This window comes from Pelophylax lessonae (assembly GCF_965119305.1).
Source record: "Pelophylax lessonae genome assembly, chromosome: 10".
NCBI classification, from domain to species: Eukaryota; Metazoa; Chordata; class Amphibia; order Anura; family Ranidae; genus Pelophylax; species Pelophylax lessonae.
The window spans coordinates 162,269,443-162,290,358 of record NC_138777.1 but is presented as its reverse complement, the minus strand read 5'-3'; the positions used below and the strand labels follow the sequence as shown (position 1 = coordinate 162,290,358).

General features: G+C 44.5%; 1 protein-coding gene across 2 annotated transcripts in view; it reads left to right on the top strand.

Annotated features, from left to right (window-relative positions):
- KAT5 (lysine acetyltransferase 5) overlaps positions 1–20,916 on the top strand; it is a 64,173-nt gene that overhangs the window by 16,420 nt on the left and 26,837 nt on the right. The window contains exons 4-7 of one of the 2 annotated variants that reach the window (XM_082270695.1): positions 3,206–3,342; positions 11,744–11,815; positions 11,947–12,027; positions 16,820–16,915. In XM_082270695.1, the coding sequence (XP_082126821.1) occupies positions 3,206–3,342; positions 11,744–11,815; positions 11,947–12,027; positions 16,820–16,915 (386 nt within the window). The remainder of the gene's footprint in view (positions 1–3,205; positions 3,343–11,743; positions 11,816–11,946; positions 12,028–16,819; positions 16,916–20,916) is intronic. The other variant, XM_082270696.1, reaches the window with a different exon arrangement.

The window sequence follows — 20,916 nt, the reverse complement described above, 5'->3', positions numbered from 1 at the left end:
CTTAAATTGGGTAAAATAGGATGTCAGCTGTATGAAACAAAATTTCTCTTCACATAAGAATTAGTATAGTTTGAAAATTTTTGTCATTTACATGTTGAACAGATAAATATACTGGATGAAACTCTTTATACTACCGAAGGTGCTGGGAAACAGTGTAGTGGTCTGTCTTTCTCTGCCCCTTGACATTAGGGAATCATTCATACCAGACATTTTTCATGCACTGTTTGCATTTTGTAATGCATTACTGGGCTGCATCGGCAGTTTGCATGTGTTTCTCTGCATGGTCCTATCTGTTAAATTGGAAGCTCCAGTACCTCTACATAACAAATGTCAAACTGTGTGGCAGTATTTTATGGTATAAACAAGGCAGAGGGAGACAGATTTTTATGACAGAGCAGTATTCTAGCAACAGTGCTTTCTCAGGTGATCACTATGAAATCCGTAATTATCAACAGCTACTCAATGGGAGGAATAACCATGCACCATGCTTGCATTGCTCTTCTGAACATAAAAATGGAGCAAAGGCTGCTCCTAATTCACAAAAGGGGCACAATATCCTCTGTTAATTAGGAGCACAGTTCTTTGTTCTGCCATGTCTGACAGACACAGCACATGACCATGAGAGCTGGAGCTGCACGCTCTGATCTCTCTGCCACCCCCATTCCCTGCTCGGCTCAGAGCAGGAGGGGAGGAGTAGGGTTGTTAACCCTGCAGGCTCTGCTCGTGTAGTGTAATCATTAGAGAGGGCGCTGTGCGGTCATCTGACCTGACTAAGGTTGTGTGGCGGCTATGCATACCTGCCGGAGTGTTGGGGCCTGGAAGGTTAGTATCAGCAGGGACTGAAACCGGAGCGCCTGAGTGTAATTCAGGGTAGGGAGTAAGTCCTGTCAGAGAAAGCTGGAAGGGTCCATTACCTCCTGGTTTGAGTGTGCTACCTTGTCTGGCCAAGGGCTGGGAAGGCAGAGAGTCCGCGGTGTCTGTGCCCTCTGGGAGTGGTCGTCCCAGAGGTGCTCTTTGTAACACTTGGGTGTGGGACCCCAATGTGTGAACCCGCACATGGTCGCAGTATCCAAACACTTCTTCTGCACTGCGCCTTTTAGGGCCTAGCCTTTTGGCTAAGTCCGGGGGCAATTTTTGTCTGCCAGGCCTCAGGGACTAGGCCACTGCACATTTGGCACGGCCACTTATTTTTTAAAATTTATTTCTCTCCCACGTTTGTCACTTTTCACTTATGTGTGTGTTTTTTTTTTTTTTTTCTCATGGATGGAGGATGTGAGTCCTCTGGCTTGCCCTGAAGTCTAGGGGGAGGATGTGTGGCCTTCTGTTTTTTTCCTCCCCTGTCCCTGGGGGGTCTCTCTTCAGGAGAGCCCCTCAACCTAGTATTCGGGGTGACTTTGGCTGCCTAGAAGAAGGGGGTCTGCCAGACCCATTGTAAACCCTTTGTCCCTGTCAGGACCCTTGCGCCCCGGGGAATCAGGGTAGATCCAATTTGTTTTTTGCTGAAAATAATGGCTTTCTTCTGGCCACTCTGCCATAAAGCCTATGGAGTGTATGGCTTATTGTCCTCCTATGTACAGATACTCAAGTCTCTGCTGTGTAACTCTGCAGCTCCTCCAGGGTTACCTTAGGTTTCTGTGCTGCCTCACTGATTAATGCCCTCCTTCCCTCGTCCGTGAGTTTTGGTTGGCGGCTGTCTCTTGGCAGGTTTGCTGTTGTGCCATGTTCTTTCCATTTGGTTGTGATAAAATAGATGGTGCTCCTGGGGATCACCAAAGATTTGGATATTTTTTTATATTTTATTTTTATTCAAGCAATATCGTTTTGATAATGTCTACTAAGACGAAACGTGTCAGAATCTCCCTGTAGACCAATTGCCTTGATTGTACTGCTGGTTTACCATTGGATGTTTGTAAGTGCACACTTTTTTTTTTTTTTTTTTTTAATTAAATTTTCGTTTAAGCAGTTTTACACTATGTGCCTTTTTCTTTTGGCTTCTATGTGTTATGGTAAATGAGGGATTCATACTTCCTCCTCCTCCATTCATTGTGAGCCCGGAACAACATCCATGGTCATCCTAAGGAGGAATCTTGGAGTTTATCTGTGAAGCCTGTTTGATTATCTGTGAAGCCTGTTTGATCTGTATGTCATATGACATTACAGGTCCATATCATCTGGTGAGCGCCCATTTTTATCTATTCCATCTGGTGACGGGATCTGATTTATCCTGAGCTGGATTATTTCTTCACTCGTTGGGACTGTGTATTTTCATTTAATTATTTATGGGACTTCATTGATGTCACAACCAGTTGTTTCACTATATGTGTCACATACCACACTTTATGGACTTCAGTTCATTATGTATTTATGTGATTTATGATTATGATTGTTTTCGTGAATATGTTTATTTCACTTATCACATCTAGCGCTGCACTTATTTTTTACATATTTTTTTTCACGACCTGTAATTTCAGTTGTTTAGTGCTGGCAGCTTTTTTTTTACATGGTTAGCACAATACACCTTTCCTATACTTTTTTATAACCTAACCCTGACTTGTACTTTGTTTTTTTTAATTTCTTTATTGAGAAAAAACAAAGTACTATAATACAACAGCAGCACAATCAGACATAGGGGATTTAGACAGTTGGCTATAAGAAATCATATAGACCGGAGTGTGCCACCTCCCTGACTTTTTCTTCTCAACAACATTGTCCCTTACTTGTTTGGAGAGTTCCTTGGTCTTCATTGCAGTGTTTGGTTAGTGGTGCCTCTTGCTTAGGTGTTGCAGCCTCTGGGGCCTTTCAAAAAAGGTGTGTGTATATGTAATGACAGATCATGTGACATTTAGATTGCACACAGGTGGACATCAGAAGTCACATAATTAGTGAAATGAAGGTAATTGGTTGCACCAGAGCTTTTTATGGGCTATATAACAAAGGGGGTGAATACATTTTGTGTTTTCCATTTCTAAAAAATAGTTTTATGTATATATTTTTCTCATTTCACTTCACCAACTTAGACTAGTGTTCTGGTCCATCACATAAAATTCAGATTACCAAAACATTGAACTTAAGGCTGTAATGTAACAAAATGGGTAAAAAGTCAAGGGAGTGAATACTTTTGCAAGGCACTGTATGTTGTAGCAGAATGTATGAAAAGATAGAGCTGTATTAAGCAAAAATGTTAAATATTTGTTTATTCTTACAGTTAATAAGCGGCTAGATGAGTGGGTTACTTATGACCGTTTAGACTTGAAAAAAATCCAGTTTCCAAAAAAAGAGGCAAAGACTCCAACCAAGAATGGGCTTTCTGGGTCGAGGCCTAGCTCGCCAGAGAGAGAAGTGGTGAGTAATCTCTGTGTATGTGCCAAATGTGCACTGTTGCTTTGATTGAAAAAGCAGTCCTTAAAAACTGGACACACCTGAAAAAAATATGCATATAATTCTAGAGGATCAGATCAAGGGTTCAAAACTTGCCTTGCACTAATTGAAGCCATTTGTAATAAAAAAAAAAAAAAAAACATTATTAGGTCAACCTGTTCCAAAATTGATATTTGTAATTGGTCACCACCAGGCTGGCTCTCATTTACTCAGTCAATAGAGAGAGAGCAGGAGGATCAACCTGTTTTTTTTTTTTTTTTGTTTTTTTTCGTAATATAGAAAACGAATCTCATAGTGGCTTAACCGTTTGCTTACTAGGCACTTATACCCCCTTCCTGACCAGGCCAATTTTTACCTGTCAGCTCTCTCACACTTTGAATGACAATTGCATGGTCATGCAACACTGTACCAAAATTAAATTTCTCTTTCGCTCATTGATGGGCACGGCTTCATATCTTCATTTGACAGATGGGTTTTGCTACTCTTTCTAGGAGTAGGACACTAGGTGGAAAGGGGTTAACAAAATTTAAAAAATCTTAACTACGCCTATGGGGCAGTCCCAGGTGGTATACTCCCACTTCCTGCTCTAGGGTCTAATTTTTTTTCTGCCTAGTCAGGAGTAAGGACCTAGTTCCTTGCTGGGATCTCTGGTCCTGACATTTTTCCTTTTTTTATACTGAATTATTTCTTCTTCTTTTATTATTTCCTGTTCCTGTGAGAACGACAATCAATTGCCGGACTGGGCGACAGACTGGATATCCTAGATCCTTTCGGTCTTCCCAGTTTGGCCAGCGAGCGTGCGCAGGCCTCAGCTCCGCGCTAGGTCAGCCGCGACATAGTCCCACTGGACGGGGACTGGACGGCGAGTTAAACCCCCTTTGCGAGGACGTGTAGCCCTGGTCTGCGCCTCACGTGGCTGGATCAGGCCGAAAATTTAGACCACGGCTGTCTGAGCTGCTTATATAGCAGATGGTACTGCCGATGGATGTGCGCCTCAAATTTAGGCCGCGGCTTTGCGCCCTACTCGCGGCTTTCCGAGGGGCTGACGAAGCTAACAGAGCTGCTGGCGGACTCGCAACTTATGTGGCCAGATCGGGCCCAAAATTTAGGCCGCGGCGTGGCCTACTGGCTGTCTGAGCTGCTGGCCAAGTTGTCCAAGCTGTTGACCAGGCTGTTGAAGGGGGGGGGGGGGTGCCGTGGGGGCTCTGCTTTTTTTAGCGAAGTGCAATAGCCACTATTGTGTGGTTGAGGGTACTCTGCCTGTGCATCTGTGTCATAGCGGGCCCCTTCTCCCCCCTCTAGGGGGCTAAGTCCTATTATGCCCTCTATGGAGGGGGGCCCTTAGGTCTAATAGGTGGTCCTTTTGTGGACCTTTAGCCGGCGTCTTCTTGCGGGACTGTGGTCGGCGACTTCTCCTGCTTGTTATGTTCTCAGGGTGAGCTTGGCATATAGCGACTCTACTGGGTCTGCATCCACGCACTTCGGGTGCTCTGACGGTGAGGTTGCACTGATTGTATCGGTGCAGGAACGCGGGGGATGCAGCTGCTGCTGCGTCAGAGACGCCAGTCCCCTCAGGGCCCGCAGATCCTCTAAAGCGGCAAAGGTATTTCCTTTTTCCCGCCTACTGTGACAAAATTGTCACGAGTCACTGGAGTTGTTCTAAATGCAATGTGGCGGTGCCTAAGCATTTAGATGGACGGTATCCTTTGTGGAGTACGTGGCCAGTCCCACCTGTGGTGGACTCTCAGGTCTCCAGGCTGTATAAATCCACCCTAATTCCATTGGAGGAATCTCCGGTTTTAAAAAATTATTTTGCAGGAGAGCCGAGACTTTGGTCCTCTACATGGTTACTGTGGCCGGTTCGGTCCTTAGGCCGGTGTTCACCATAGCATAGTGTCCCTGACTTTCCCAAATGGTCAAAGTTGTTTTTTTTTTTTTTTTTTTTTTTTTTTTTTTTTTTTTGCAACAGGTTCCGGAGGGGGGAACAGATTCCTCCTGCCTTTGCGGAGTTAGAGGACTAGTTGGTCTAGGGCAGTGATGGGGAACCTTGGCACCCCAGATGTTTTGGAACTACATTTCCCATGATGCTCAACTACACTGCAGAGTGCATGAGCATCATGGGAAACGTAGTTCCAAAAGATCTGGGGTGCCAAGGTTCGCCATCACTGGTCTAGGGGTTGCAGTTCGTCTGTGATGCCTTCCTGGATGCGGCTCCCTTATGCCTCGTACACACGCAACGATTATCGGCCGACTTTTGTCCAGTGTTGTTGTGTTGGTTGAAATGTGCTCTAGACTGCACACAAATTTTCTCGGCCAACAAAAATCTACTTCAGAAGTGATGTCATGTGCTGGTTTACTTTCTGTGTGTTTTTTCTTCTCTGAGCATGCCCAGTCTTGCTCATCAGATTTTTGTCTGCCGAAATCTGTACTGATTGACGGAAAATCGGTCGTTGTGTTGACGGCCAACAAAAATTTTATAGCCTGCAAACCAGATTTTATTCGGCCGAAAAGTCGGAGTCGGTTGTCGAAAGCATCATACTAACAAGCCGAAAATCGGCCTATTGGACGTTGGCCGAAAATTCCTGGCCAATAATCGATGCGTGTGTACGGGGCATTAGTCTCTGGGCTGTCCGTGACCCTTCAGAGCCGGATATGGCTAAAATGCTGGTCTGCGGACCAGACTTTCCAGAAGGCTTTATGTGAATCTTCCCTTTGTGGGGAATCGTTTTTTGGAGGACCTGGTCTGGTATGCCGAGAGCGGGTCCTTCCAGACTTGCAGACAAATGCCCCTTCTGTCTGAAGGGGCGTTCTCACCCTTATCTGGGGTGGGGGAGGACCTCTTCGTTTCTTTCTGGACCTGTGGGGCTCCCTGATTCAAGACAGGTGGGTCCAAGAACTGAGTCGGTCTGGCTACAAGATCGAGTTTTCGGTCTCCTCCAGAGAGGTACTTTCCTTCCAACCTGCGCTTATCCCCAGACCACCTGCGAGGTCTCTTTGGGGCGGTGCAAGACTTGCTAGTACTAGGGGTGATTGTTCCCGTCTCAGAATTGGAAGGTTTGTTTTATGTTTGCAGGTCCCAGGAAGGCAAGTGAGGTTGGTCCAATCTTGGACCTCAAGCTCTGAACTTCTTTATGTACGTACAGATTTTTCGAATGGAGTCCATTCGTACGGTAGTGGCATCCTTACATCAGGGGAATCTTCTGGCCTCTATCGATAGTAAGGACGCTTACTTTCAGATTCCAATATATGTCGGTCATCTGCGCTTCCTCCACTTGCTGTGGGCGGGGAGCATCATCAAGAGGTCTCGCCTCAACCCCTCAGATTTTTCGCAAGTGTTGGCATTGTTGTGTCAGTGGGGAATTGCGATACTGGAGTACCTGGATGATCATCTTCTGCGAGCAGAGTCTCTGACTGCTGTAAAGGGCAACCAGGAGATTGCTGTGGGGACTCTGCAGAAGTTTGGTTGGAAATTAAATTTCCAGTTATTGGCTCTGGTTCCGTCCACCTAGTTGACTAATTGGGTCTGTTCTGGACTCTGCCTCAGCCAGGGTGTTCCTCCCATGGGACGAGATTCAAAAATCTGTCCACACGAGACCTCTGCAAAGAGAGATTCTTTCCATGTGGGGCAAGAATCCACAGTTTCTACACAATCTGATCCTGTTGAGCCGGGGTATGAGAGGGCCCCGGATTCGGGGGCTTCGCTCTCCAGCGCTTCGACAGGGTAAATCTTACAGGATGGACCCTGTAAGGCCGTGTCTGCTGCAACCATTTACAGAGGGATCAGACAGATGGTGGTTCAGGCCTATTTCATCAAGGGTCAGGTTCCTCCTTTCCCTGTCAAGGCGCATTCTACTCGGGCGCTCAGTGCCTCTTAGGCCTTTGGTCATCAGGCGTCAGTGGTGCAGGTTTGCAAGGCCGCGCACATTTTCACAAAATTTTATAAGGTGGATGTGTTGGCATCCGCGGATGCTTCCTTTTGGCCGCAAGAGTTTGCAGGCCGCTGTTGGAGAGGATTAGTCCTCTTTAAAGGTGTATTTTTTTTGTTAGGTGAGCTCCATTTGTTCCTGGTTGAGCTCTCGGTTTACCTGGTCAGCTTAGTTTAGCCCTTGTTGGGAATTTGTTTATTGCTGTGTTTTTTTACCCACCCCTCACGCTGATACGGCTTTGGGACGTCCCATCTGTCAAATGAAGATATGAAGCTGTGTCCATCAATGAACTAAAGAAAAATCTGGATTTTTGTCTTACCGTAGAATCCTTTTCTCTGATGTTCTTTGACTGACACAGTACCCACCCCTCTGTTGAGTTGGGTTATGTATTTTCTGACACTGCTTGTTACAAAACTGAGATCCTAGGGTGGGAAGTGGGAGTATACCACCTGGGATTGCCCTATAGGCATAGGTAAGCTTTGTTAACTTTTGTTAAACCTTTTTCGCCTAGTGTCCTACTCCTAGGAAGAGCAGCATAACCAATCTGTCGAATGAAGATATGAAGCTGTGTCCGTCAATGAACATCAGAGAAAAGGATTTTACGGTAAGACAAAAATCCAGTTTATCATTTTTTTTCACACAAATAGAGCTTTCTTTTGGTGATATTTAAACACCAGTGGGTTTTTAATTTTTTGCAAAACAAACAAAAAAAAAAAAAAACGCAAATTTTGATTAAAAAAAACAAAACGTTTTTCATATTTTGTTATAAAATTGTGCAAGCAGGTCATTTTACTCCACTGGTGGGAACTGATCAGGTAGGCACTGATGGGCACTTATCAGGTAGGCACTGATGGGCACTTATCAGGTAGGCACTGATGGGCACTTATCAGGTAGGCACGGAGAGGTAGCACTGATCGGGAGGCACTGATAGGTGGCATTGGTGGGCACTGATTAGCAGCAATCGTGGGCACTAAGGGGACGGATGTCCCTCTAACTGAAGCCGGTTAACAGCTTTCTTTTCTTCACGCTGACAGCAAATTGAATTGAGCATAAAAATATTTTTGGTGCAAACCACAAGTAAAAATTATTTTTCATTTTTTTATTTTTTTTTTTATTTTATCTTTTCATGTGACAACACTGAGTGCCGGTTCACACTTGTGCGATGCGGGAAGGCTGCGAATTCGCAGCCTGTTCCCGCATCGCATCCGCACAAGAGGCAGTTCACACTGCCATATGCGATACGCAGGGGGTGTCAATTAAATGTTAACGACACCCCCAGTTTGATCGCATATCGCAGTGCGATCTGACAGTTTGCACAGGATCGGATCGCACAAGTGTGAACCACTGTGCGATCCGATCCTGATGCGGCTGAAAAAAAGGGTCCTGTGCGTCTTTTGTGCGGGTGCAGTGCGAATTTCAGCCATACACTTTGTGGAATTGTGGAATTTGTGGAATTTGCATCTGCGCAGGAGATCGCATTTAATGAAGGAGCAGTGCGCTCCGAATTACATGCGATCAGCGCACCTGCAGTAGTGTGAACCGGCACTGAAGAAATTACACTTTGCTACAATATAAAGTAGTGAGTTTACAGCTTGTATAACAGTGTAAATTTGCTGTCCCCCAAAATAACTCAACACACAGACATTAATGTCTAAACTGCTGGCAACAAAAGTGAGTACACCCCTAAGTGAAATGTCCAAATTGGGCACAAAGTGTAAATATTTTGTGTGGCCACCATTTTTTTCCAGCACTGCCTTAACCCTCTCGGGCATGGAGTTCACCAGAGCATCACAGGTTGCCACTGGAGTCCTTTTCCACTCCTTCATGATGACATAACGGAGCTGGTGGATGTTAGAGACCTTGCACTCCTCCACCTTCCGTTTGAGGATGCCCCACAGATGCTCAATAGGGTTTAGGTCTGGAGACATGCTTGGCCAGTCCATCACCTTTACCCTCAGCCTCTTTAGCAAGGCAGTGGCCATCTTAGAGGTGTGTTTGGGGTCGTCATCATATTGGAATACTGCCCAGCAGCCCAGTCGTGGAAGGGAGGGGATCATGCTCTGCTTCAGTATGTCACAGTACATATTGGCATTCATGATTCCTTCAATGAACTGTAGCTCCCCAGTGCTGGCAGCACTCATGCAGCCCCAGACCATGACACTTCCACCGCCATGCTTGACTGTAGGCAAGACACACTTGTCTTTATACTCCTCACCTGGTTGCCGCCACACACGCTTGACACCATCTGGACCAAATAAGTTTATCTTGGTCTCAATAGACCACAGGACTGGTTCCAGTAATTCATGTCCTTAGTCTGATTGTCTTTAGCAAACTGTTTGCAGGCTTTCTTGTGCATCATCTTTAGAAGAGGCTTGCTTCTGGGATGATAGCCATGCAGACCCATTTGATGCAGTGACAGGCTGTCCTCCCACCCCTTCGAACTCTGCAGCAATGCTGACAGCACTCATACATCTATTTTCCCAAAGACAACCTCTGGATATGACTCTAAACACATGCACTCAACTTCTTTGGTCGACCATGGCGAGGCCTGTTCTGAGTGGAAACTGTCCTGTTAAACTGCTGTATGGTCTTGGCCATTTGCTGCAGCTCAGTTTCAGGGTCTTGGCAATCCTTATAGCCTAGGCCATCTTTATGTAGAGCAACAATTCTTTTTTCAGATCCTCAGAGTTCTTTGCCATGAGGTGCCATGTTGAACTTCCATTGACCAGTATGAGAGCGATAACACCAAATTTAACACACCTGCTCCCCATTCACACCTGAAACCTGAGTTACATGACAACGGGGAGGGAAAATGGCTAATTGGGCCCAATTTTGACATTTTCACCTAGGGGTGTACTGACTTTTGTTGCCAACAGTTTACACTTTAATGGCTGTGTGTTGTTATTTTGAGGGGACAGAAAATTTACACTGTTATACAAGCTGTACACTCACTACTTTACATTGTAGCAAAGTGTCATTTTTTTCACTGTTGTCACATTAAAAGATATAATATATTTACAAAAATGTGAAGGGTGTACTCACTTTTGTGGGATACTGTAGGTATAACTTTCGCTGCCTATATCTGTAGATCTGCTGATTTTTGCGACATTTGGTTTTCACTAATAATCTCTGCCTATATTGTTAAAGATACCATTATTAGCTTCAGGGTAAAAGTGTTAAAAAAATAAAAACAAAGCTAAAGTGTCTGAGCCCTAAAGGGTTTGTAACCCTAAAATATGCTTTGCTACCAGCCCCCCTATTTTAGGCTGCCATCCTGCACTGTATAAGTGTTTGTTAGAATCAATGCCTCTAAACACATTTTTGTGCTGTATCTTCAGGCCAGTCACAGGACTCCCGGCCACTCTGCTACTCTGATCCAAGGCTACAGCAGGAGGAGCCAAGCTCTCCCTCTGACGTCAGCAGTAACGTGTCTGCCGAGCTGGCTGCTCGGCCCCTCCCGCTGCAGCCCTGGATCGTAGTAGCAGAGCGGTCAGGAATCACGTGACCGGGGTGAAGATACAGCACAAAAAAGTATTTAGAGGCTTTGTTTCTAACAAACTCTTATACAGTGCAGGATGGGAGCTTAAAACCGAGAGGCTGACAGTAACATTTTCATTTGTTACTAACAACAGCACAGCAGGGGGGGCAGCAGAGACAGAGACATAGATTCCCAAGCTGAAAGGCAGGAAGGGGGGGAGAGGACGGGATAGAGTAAAGAGGAGAGACAGCGTAAACTGACCACGGTGTCAAGGCTCAGCAGCCATTATAAACTGTGGTCAGTTTACAGAGGGGAGGGCGGGAACTGGCAGGATCAGCCAGGTTTTTTTTTACAGTTTCCAGAGGGGCAGGTTAGACAACACAAGCACTGTGCTGTTTAACCTACTAAAAGGAAACAAGATCTGTCTTTTCTTTTTTTTTTTTTTTGGGTAACAACCCCTTTTAATCATTATCAACTCGATATTGATGCCTGTTATATGCAACTAATTTTGTGCTTCAGAATAAAACCCCCACAGATCCCCACAGTGTAACTTGTGTATTTTCACCTGACTTGATGCTGGATTCTTAACCTGTCTATATAATTTTATATTGTTTATTGGAAAAGTCATCTAGTCTGTGTGGGGAACTTTAGTTTTCAACATTAGAAAATCATGTAATACTTGGTAATCCAGCTTAAGTTTTTCATCTGTGTCTGGTTTAAAGGGCTGCTTTGCTACCCCTGTCTCAGGCAGGTGGTGATTGTGTGCATAAGTGTCAGTCTTAAAATATAATGACACAGGCAGATTATTTCTGAACCTCTGTCCCTGACACAGTGACATACATTAAGAAGAGATTTTTATTGTCTCTTCACGCAGCAATGATAAATAAATTAAATTCCGTAAGTGTGACCCTCCCACTGTATTAGGGAGAGGTGATAAGCCTATGTCATTCCTTTTCCACAGAGGAAGATTCCTGAACTCATTCTACCTCCAGTTGCAGCTCCTGCGGGAGGAGGAAAATCTCTCCCTGTTCCAGTAAGATATTGTCTCCCGTACTTCCATTCATGTCTGTTTCCCTGATTTCAGTATTCTCCGTAAGATCAACTTTCCTTGTTTGTATTTTTTTTCTTTTTAATGGTTTACAAGTTACTTTGCTCTTTCATCAGAAACGGAAAGTAGAAATTGTATCACCAGCCACTCCAGTTCCACCAGTGGTAGAAACCACTCAGGCCTCAGTCTTTCCACAGGTAAAATATACGGCGACAAGCAGTTTTGGTTATGTTACCGTTTCACTACCTTTATAAATGTTTGCGTGTAATTGCTTGTCAGTTTTTTTATTTTCCTTGTTTTAAAGGTCAATTTAAGTATTTCTCAAGTTTCCTCTTTTGTACACTTGGGAATGGTGTGTGTGATTATTTTTAATGTATTTGCTAGCACATTTTTTGGGGAGAAAAGCAAGGAGTTGTCCTTTTTTAATAAATTTCTTCCAGATTATAATATACCAATTTATGATTAATTTTCAAGCAGGAAATCATCTGGTTTATTTAATCCATTTCTGGCCACAAACATAGCCTAGCTTATATTTCATGGTACATATCACATTCACACTTCATGACACATACACAAATTCCCTTTTTTCTGCTAGCGTGCACAGCTGTTATTTACTGTACTGGTAAAACTGGCTGATATTGCAATGATTGCACGTGGTATAAGTTATATGAAACACTAATGTTTTCTACTAGTTATTTTTACATAGTCATATCAATCTTCTACACAGTATTTTTAGTGTTCTATAAAAAGGAATTAAAAAAACCTGTAGGAATTTTCCTGTCTATACTGGGAAAATCATTAAAATGAATGTGGTCCTGCAAGATTTATAGCGAAGCTCCACCCAAAAAGGGAAGTGCCGCTTTAAGGCCTCCATCCCCTCTCCTCTTCAACAAATGGCTCTTTTTTTTTTTTGGGTGTTGGAGAGGATCTGCTTTCAACAGGTACCCACTTCCACTCAGTATCGCCTATGCAATCTGACTGGAAGTTCTCCTCTCCCCCTCCCTCTCCCTCCTTGCAGTCTTCTGGGACATTTCACAGGTCCCAGAAGACTGCAGGCCCAATCACCGAGCATAGCACATCTTGCACATGCGCAGTGGGCACCCGGCTGTAAAGCTGCAAGTTACAAGTCACAGCGGGGTGCCCACAGATAAAATGTTGGGCCAGGGAGAGAAACACGTGGGAAGGGAATGCTCGGGTTAGCACATCGCTGGATTCTGGACCAGGTAAGAGTGTGTTTACTAAAAGTCAGCACTTACAGTTTTTGTACCTGCTAACTTTTAATAAACACAAAAAGGACTGGAGCTCCTCTCTAATGTACCTTGCATCAGTGTGTTCCCTAAAATTTAACTAAAGGCAAAACATTTTTATAGTTTTGGATAGTGTGGAGAGGGATTAGAACACATGTCAGTTTATATTGTTGTCTGTACCCCCTTTTATTTGTCCAGTTTACCATTGTAAGTAAAAGTAAAAGAAAATGCCAAATGTTGGGTTGTCCTCAGAAAAGTAATAGAAGAGAAATCTTCCAAAGGGGAAACTAGTTCAGGTGACCTGGGGCCCCAAGGAATTCCCTGAATTTGCAGGGATTTCCTCTCACTTCCTGTTTTGGCTACGAGACAGGAACGGAAGGTAAAGGACACACATAGTAGAAAAAAACTTGACATGGCTTCTAACCCTCCCTTACTTTATCCAAAATGAAAAAAAAAGTTTTGCCTTAAGTTCTACTTGAAGCCTCTCCCAAACTTCCACCCCCATGAACAGTAATTCCACTAACACCCCTCACATGTCTTTTTTCTTTTTTTTTTTGTAAAGTTTTTCCTTTTCTAGAAATACCATTGTTTTTCAAATTATTTTTGGGACTATCTACTAGTTTTGGAAGTGTATAACCTGCTTCAAACATAATCATGTGTTCAACTTCCTGTTTTTCAGTTACATAGTTGGTAAGGTTGAATAAAGATTGTGTGTGTGTGTGTGTGTGTGTGTGTGTGTGTGTGTGTGTGATTTTACTGCCCTACCAATATCCTTGTACATGGTTCCCTAAGAAACGCAATCTAAAAGTTTTTTTTTTTATTTATCTAATCTCCCCTCTGACCTCACCAACTTGTGGAAAGGAATTCCACATCCTTCCCACTCTACCAGTAAAGAAACCCTTACACATTTTAGGATTCAGTCGCTTCTCATCCAACTTCACTGTGTGACCACGTGTCCCAGTGCCAAAGTCCTCATTTAAAGATTTGTATATTAAGATCATATCCACTCCTAAGCACCTCTTCCCCAGCGAAATATACGTTTTAATGTTTGTAGTATTTCCTCCAATATCTGAGGTCCTCCAGCCCCTTTATTAGCTTTGAAATTAAAAAAAAAAAAAACTGCTCTAAGTGCCCTCTTCGCAATGAAACAATAAATGCCAAAAAATAGGCTGCACTCAAAACACAAAAATACAAGTGCTTCAATGATCTAACAGTCTACTTGTTGTGCTGTGCATTAACTATATGTGTTCTCTCAAATGCAAAATAAAATTGTATGCATTATCTCAAACACAAAAGCAATAAACAAGATTAAAATGTGATCCCATGTGAATGTGTCAACAGAAAAGTCCATCTGTATATCCACCTATCAAAGTGAATCTGTAAAATCCATCCATGATCATCCATCCATCCATCCATCCCTCCTCCGCAAATATCCAATATACAAACAGAAATGTAACCATTGAAGTATTGTTTCAGACAGATTAATCACAAACCAAAACACTGTTAACTATACACTATATTACATAGTTGCATAGTTAGTCAGGTTGAAAAAAGACACAAGTCAATCTGGTTCAACCAAAAAAAAAAAGTATTGAAAACCCAACCATACAATCCCATACCCGCATGTTGATCCAGAGGAAGGCGAAAAAACCCAGCAAAGCATGATCCAATTTGCTACAGCAGGGGAAAAAAATTCCCTCCTGATCCCCCGAGAGGCAATCGGATATTCCCTGGATCAACTTTACCTAAAAAAAAAAAATTTTAGTACCCACTTACTGTATATTAAGTACACCCAGGAAAGAATGCAGACCTTTTTTAAAGCAATCTAGTGAGCTAGCCAGAACCACCTCTGGAGGGAGTCTATTCCACATTTTCACAGCTCTTACAGTAAAGAAACCTTTCCGTATTTGGAGATGAACTCTGTTTTCCTCTAGACGTAAAGATTTCCCTCTTGTCCTCTGTGTTGACCTTAAAGTGAACAACACCAAGTTCACTATATGGACCCCTTATGTATTTATACATGTTGATCATATCCCCCCTTAATCTCCTCTTTTCAAGAGAGAATAAATTCAGTTCTTATCTTTTCTCAATCTTTTATATTAATAAAAGTATTGGGGCGCCTGCCTTTTACAGGCACGTGAAGTTTAATGGCATCCCAGTCTTAGTCTGTTGGATTCATTTTTGAGTTGTCCCACTCTTTTCAGCTATAACAGCTTCAACTCCCCTGGGAAGGCTGTCCACAAGGTTTAGGAGTGTGTCTATGGGAATGTTTGACCATTCTTCCAGAAGCGCATTTGTGAGGTCAGGCACTGATGTTAGAGTGCAGACTGTGAGCCAGGCCTTCTCTCCAATTCATCCCAAAGGTGTTCTGTTGAGTTGAAGTCAGGAATCTGTGCAGGCCAGTCAAGTTCCTCCACCCCAAACTCGGTCATTCATGTCTTTATGGGGTTCTAGGACAACATCCCCCCCGGATAATATCCTCCCTGGACAATATCCCCCTAGACAATCTCCCCCCTCTAACCCTAACCCTATGTCCAGGGGGATGTTTTCCGGGGAGATATTGTCCCGGGGGATGTTGTCTCCAGGGGATGTTGTCCCGGAGGGATTATGTCCAGGGGGATGTTTTCCGGGGGATATTGTCCTGATACCCTTTTATGGACCTTGTTTTTGCACTGGTTCGCAGTCATGTTGGAACAGGAAGGGGCCATCGCCAAACTGTTTGGAGCATGAAATGGACTAAAATGTCTTGGTATGCTGACGCCTTAAGGATTCTTTTCACTGGAACTCAGGGGCCTAGTCCAACCCCTGAAAAACAACCCCACACCATAATCCCCCTCCACCAAATGATTTAAACAAGTGCACAAAGCAAGGTCCATAAAGACATGGATGAGCGAGTTTGGGGTGGAGGAACTCGACTGATCCTGACCTCAATCCAATAGAACACCTAGAACTAGAGCCCAGACTGCGAACCAGGCCTTCATGTCCAACATCAGTGCCTGACCTCACAAATGTGCTTCTGGAAGAATGGTCAACCATTCCCATAGACATACATATTCAGGGTGTAACATGTTATGAATGCCCTGATCCCACGATGTGCCAGCTAACGGGGGTTCTTCACCCACTAGCGGGGCTCTGCCCACTCGGCCGCGTCACTTATTCATAGCGCTCTGTGAATGGAAAACCACAAGGTCGGGCAGCCTTTGCGGCTGCTGGCTTGTAGTTTTCAGTGAACTACTACGGCTTTGTGAGCGCTGTGGTATTTCATTCATTCTTCCTGTCAGCATGTATCGGCTTCCTCGTATGAGGTATGTGGAAGCAGATACACTGACAGGTCTGCAGGAGACCTGCATGGCATCTGCTGATCACTGGTGAAATGCTTTACAGGCTCCTGCAACAAAAAATAATAAATCCACATTTTTTTACTTGGAAAAAAATGTGGATTTAATATTTTTTGTGAAAAGATGAACTTCTCCTTCAGCTTTGCTCTTGTCTATGTTGCTGTAGGGCAGATTTCCCTGGCAGGGAGTGAGCAGAATAATCTATAACGGAAATAAATGGGAATAAAACCTGACCGAGTCTATATCCAAAACTAAATAGAAAGTTATTTTTAGCTGGAGATGGCTTCAAGTACATTTTTGACACCCTTACTGACGTATTTTTTAAATGTTTTTTAAGTTAATATATGCATACACCACAGAAAATGTATAAAGTGCCTGCTGGCTCTTCTGGTTCTTCCTTGTAGAATGGGGCAGCACGACGGCCGAGTGCCCCTGCTGTACCTCCTGGACGAAAAAGGAAATCGAATTGTCTGAGTGCCGATGAGGTCATGATTGATGAGGTAATAAATCATTTTTTTTGCCATTTGGCCTCATGAAAAATCCTGTGATTTACTGATAATGACCTTTAAGACAGTCCTGTAAATGAATTACAGCTTGACTTTTAAAATACTATTGTCACATGAGAGAGGTTATGAATACTCCTCAAAAAGTATGTAAAAGTTTTATGATATTTTATATTTCAATATTTTTATTGAAGTAATAATGCAATGCCGAATAAGGCATAATTTTTGAACATTAGCAGTGGCGGCTGGTGCTCAAAATTTTTTTTGGGGGGGGGCTCAAACAGAAAAATGTAATAGGCAGTGCTTTTGCGGCAAAAAACGCTGTAAAAAATTGCGTGACTTTGAGGTCACAAAAGTGTGAAAGGGGCCTTCAGTAATCAAGGTATAGCGTGCCCCCCTTCAATGCACAGAGACCAGCGTGCCCCCTTTCAATGCACAGAGACCAGCGTGCCCCCTTTCAATGCACAGAGACCAGCGTGCCCCCTTTCAATGCACAGAGACCAGCGTGCCCCCTTTCAATGCACAGAGACCAGCGTGCCCCCTTTCAATGCACAGAGACCAGCGTGCCCCCTTTCAATGCACAGAGACCAGCGTGCCCCCTTTCAATGCACAGAGACCAGCGTGCCCCCTTTCAATGCACAGAGACCAGCGTGCCCCCTTTCAATGCACAGAGACCAGCGTGCCCCCTTTCAATGCACAGAGACCAGCGTGCCCCCTTTCAATGCACAGAGACCAGCGTGCCCCCTTTCAATGCAGAGATGCCAGCCTGCCCCCTTTCAATGCAGAGATGCCAGCCTGCCCCCTTTCAATGCAGAGATGCCAGCCTGCCCCCTTTCAATGCAGAGATGCCAGCCTGCCCCCTTTCAATGCAGAGTGACCAGCATAGGCGTCCCCCCCCCCCCCCACCTGACCAGTGCACTTACCTCAGGCAGTGGCGGCTTCTCCTCAGTGCCCCGGCGTCTCCTCAAGTCCTCAGTCCTCCCGCCTCCTCCTCGGCCAATGGCATGGGGTTTGCCTTTCGGCCAATCAGGAAGCAGAAGGACCCGCTTCCTGATAGGCCAGGAGGAGGATCCGTGTGACAATAGCGAATTTTCAGTCGCTATTGTCACACAATGGGTGGACTCGGGCGCACTGCGCCCCGGGTCCACCCTTTGCTGAAGCCTATTAGAGCCTCTGGCTCTAATCAGGTGATTAAAAAAAAAGCCCCATTAAACTCCATGCGTCTGGCGCCCCGCATGTAGATTAGGGGGCCGGACGCATGGACAGGGGGGGCGGTGCCCCCAACGCACCGGCCGCCACTGAACATTAGTGCAAACAAATGTGAAATCGAATACAAGTACAGGAATGTGTTTCCCTAAAAATATTTATTGACATAGGATATTCTGACATTAAACAGGGAAATCTCAACATTAAATAATTTCGGTAGATATACCAGTAGGTGTAACAAGAACGTGTAGTAAAATATGAATTATCGATATGGCCAAAGGGTACATGTCTAATCCACTAGGGATTGCCTACATGATATCTCATCAAACCATTTTATTATGTGGTAATGGTTATGTTACAGGCAAAAAAGGTGGGGAAGGGAAAAAAAAGGGACCAGGAAAAGGAACCCCACTGTACATTCTATGAGTCTCATCAGGGTAGAACTATATGTTCCATCAGAATATTGCAATTATTGAAGAAATCGGACAAACAAAAAAGATTATAAGAAAGAGGAAGAGGGAAAGAAAAGGGGAGTAGAGCAAGGAAAGGGAAAAAAGGGTCAGTCAGGAATTCATTAGGTTACAGATAAGTATCGTATCCATAGATCCCATGTCGCATCGAATTTCTTAATAGAGTTGCACAGAATACTGGTAAGTCTTATCATTAACCATGATCCAGTTAGGTTTAGCCTTCGCGTATTTAAGGGGAACCATCGACTGCTTCCAGTATTTAGCAATAGTTATTCTGGCTGCCAATCTAAAAATATATGTGATGACTTTTATCGATTTTTTTTCTGGGGAACTCATCAGGAAGCTTTTGAAAATGTGCTGGTTCCAGGGATCTACAGATTTTACCCCTGTCACTGAATGTATCTAATTTAAATATGTGAATCCAGAATCTGGTGACTACCGGGCACTGCCACCAAACATGATACATTGTAGCCATCTGGCCACAATGCCTAAAGAAAATGGGGGATGCAGATAAGTGCATCTTCGCAACTCTGGTCGGGACTAAATACCAACGTAGGAGCGTTTTATAGTGCATAGGCAATATCTTGCCAGTCAGATAATTCAGAAGTATTCAAATTCCGTTCCCATTTATACATGTAAGAGAGTTTAGTAGTCAGATCAGTAAGATTGGCATATACCGTAGATATCCGTCCCTGTAGGAGGCTTTTTGTTTGACAAGATAGTTAAACATTTATAAGTGTTAGGGGGGTCTCTGTAGCAAATTAAGAGTAGATCGTATAAAAGACATAAGCTGATTATATTCAAATATTTCACTAGAGGGCATTTGTAATTGTGTCTTTAAAATATTGTAAAGAGTGTGGTTGGTCGCCATTGAGGTAGTCACCTATCCTCAAAAGCCCCTTATTAAGTCACCATAGAAATGGCATCGGAGTCAATCTGGGAGGGAACTCAGTATTGCAAAACAAGGGGGCCAGTGGGGTATGTGGAGATGACGGTTTTCAATGTTTTATTCCATCCCAAACCGCTAGGGAATGGGACAGGGTAGGACATAAAATAGGGGGGCAAAGACTGGCTAGGAAGCCACATTAGAGACCCAATGGCAAAAGGGTGGCACGAGAGAGCTTCAATAGAGACACTAATGGTGTGTGGATCCCTTGGCCGTTGTATAGAAAAGCTGAGTTATTTGAGCAGCTTGATAGTACGCCTGTAAAATAGGGAGACCAAGCCCACCACTCGGTTTCGAGACCTACAGCATCAATTTATAAATTCTGGGTTTCTCTTATGTTCATTGACGGACTCAGTTCTTCATCTTCTTGACCATAGGGTTATACTGCCCCCTACAGGGGTAGGACACTGGGCAGAGAAAAAGCTTGAACACGCCTGCGGGGCAGTCCCTGGGGGGTATACTCCCACTTCCTGCTATAGGTATTCCTTTTTTTTTTTTGCCTAGTCAGGAGTAAGGACCTAGTTCCTGCTGGGATCTGTGGTCCTGGCAATTTTTTCTTTTTACATGGAATTATTTCCTCTATTATTATTTTGTTCCTGTGAGAGCTACAGTCAAGTGCTGGACTGGTTGACGAACTGGATAATCTAGATCCTTAGGCTCCCCCCAGTCCAGCCAGCGAGCGCTTGCAGACCGCAGCTCTGCGCTAGGTCAGCCGCAACATAGCCCCACTGGAATGGGTGATGGTCTGCGAGTTAAACGTCTCGCGAGGGCGCATACGAACTGGCTTTGGCCTGAGTTGCAGCGTTTCCCCCTGGCCGACAGCACCCACATCAGGATGGTGCAGTGTCCTGTCCGGAGCGGGGCCCACCCTGTTCCTGGTGTGGTATGTAGCTGTCCACCAACTACCCCTGGAGAGTTCTAGGGTGGACGTGGGCCCCTCCCTGGGATAATCGGGTTCCCCATCCCCCCCCCCCCCCAAGCCCCTCTAAAGTTTCAGTCACTGTGGGGCTTCTAAGAAGGCCTTGTCTGATCTTCCATTCGTGGGGGATCGACTGTTTGGCGCTTCCTTGGATGACATCATCAAGGGCCTCACAGGGGGAAAGAGTTCTCTTCTTCCTCAGGCTTCCAGGGGTAAAGAGTCCCGTCGCAGACAGGGACCCTCTTTTTTGGCTCGTAAGTGACTTTTTCGTCCATTAGTGTCTCAAGACAAGGGATCCAAACCCTTTGGGGCTTCCGCTGGGGGTTCCAAAAAGTCTCGGTTGGGCAAACCACGAGCAGGTGCTGCCAAACCTGCGGACAAAAATTCCTTCATCGTGAAAGGACGCCTGATCCAGGACAAGCGGGTCCACTAAGTCATTCACTCTGGCTACAAGATC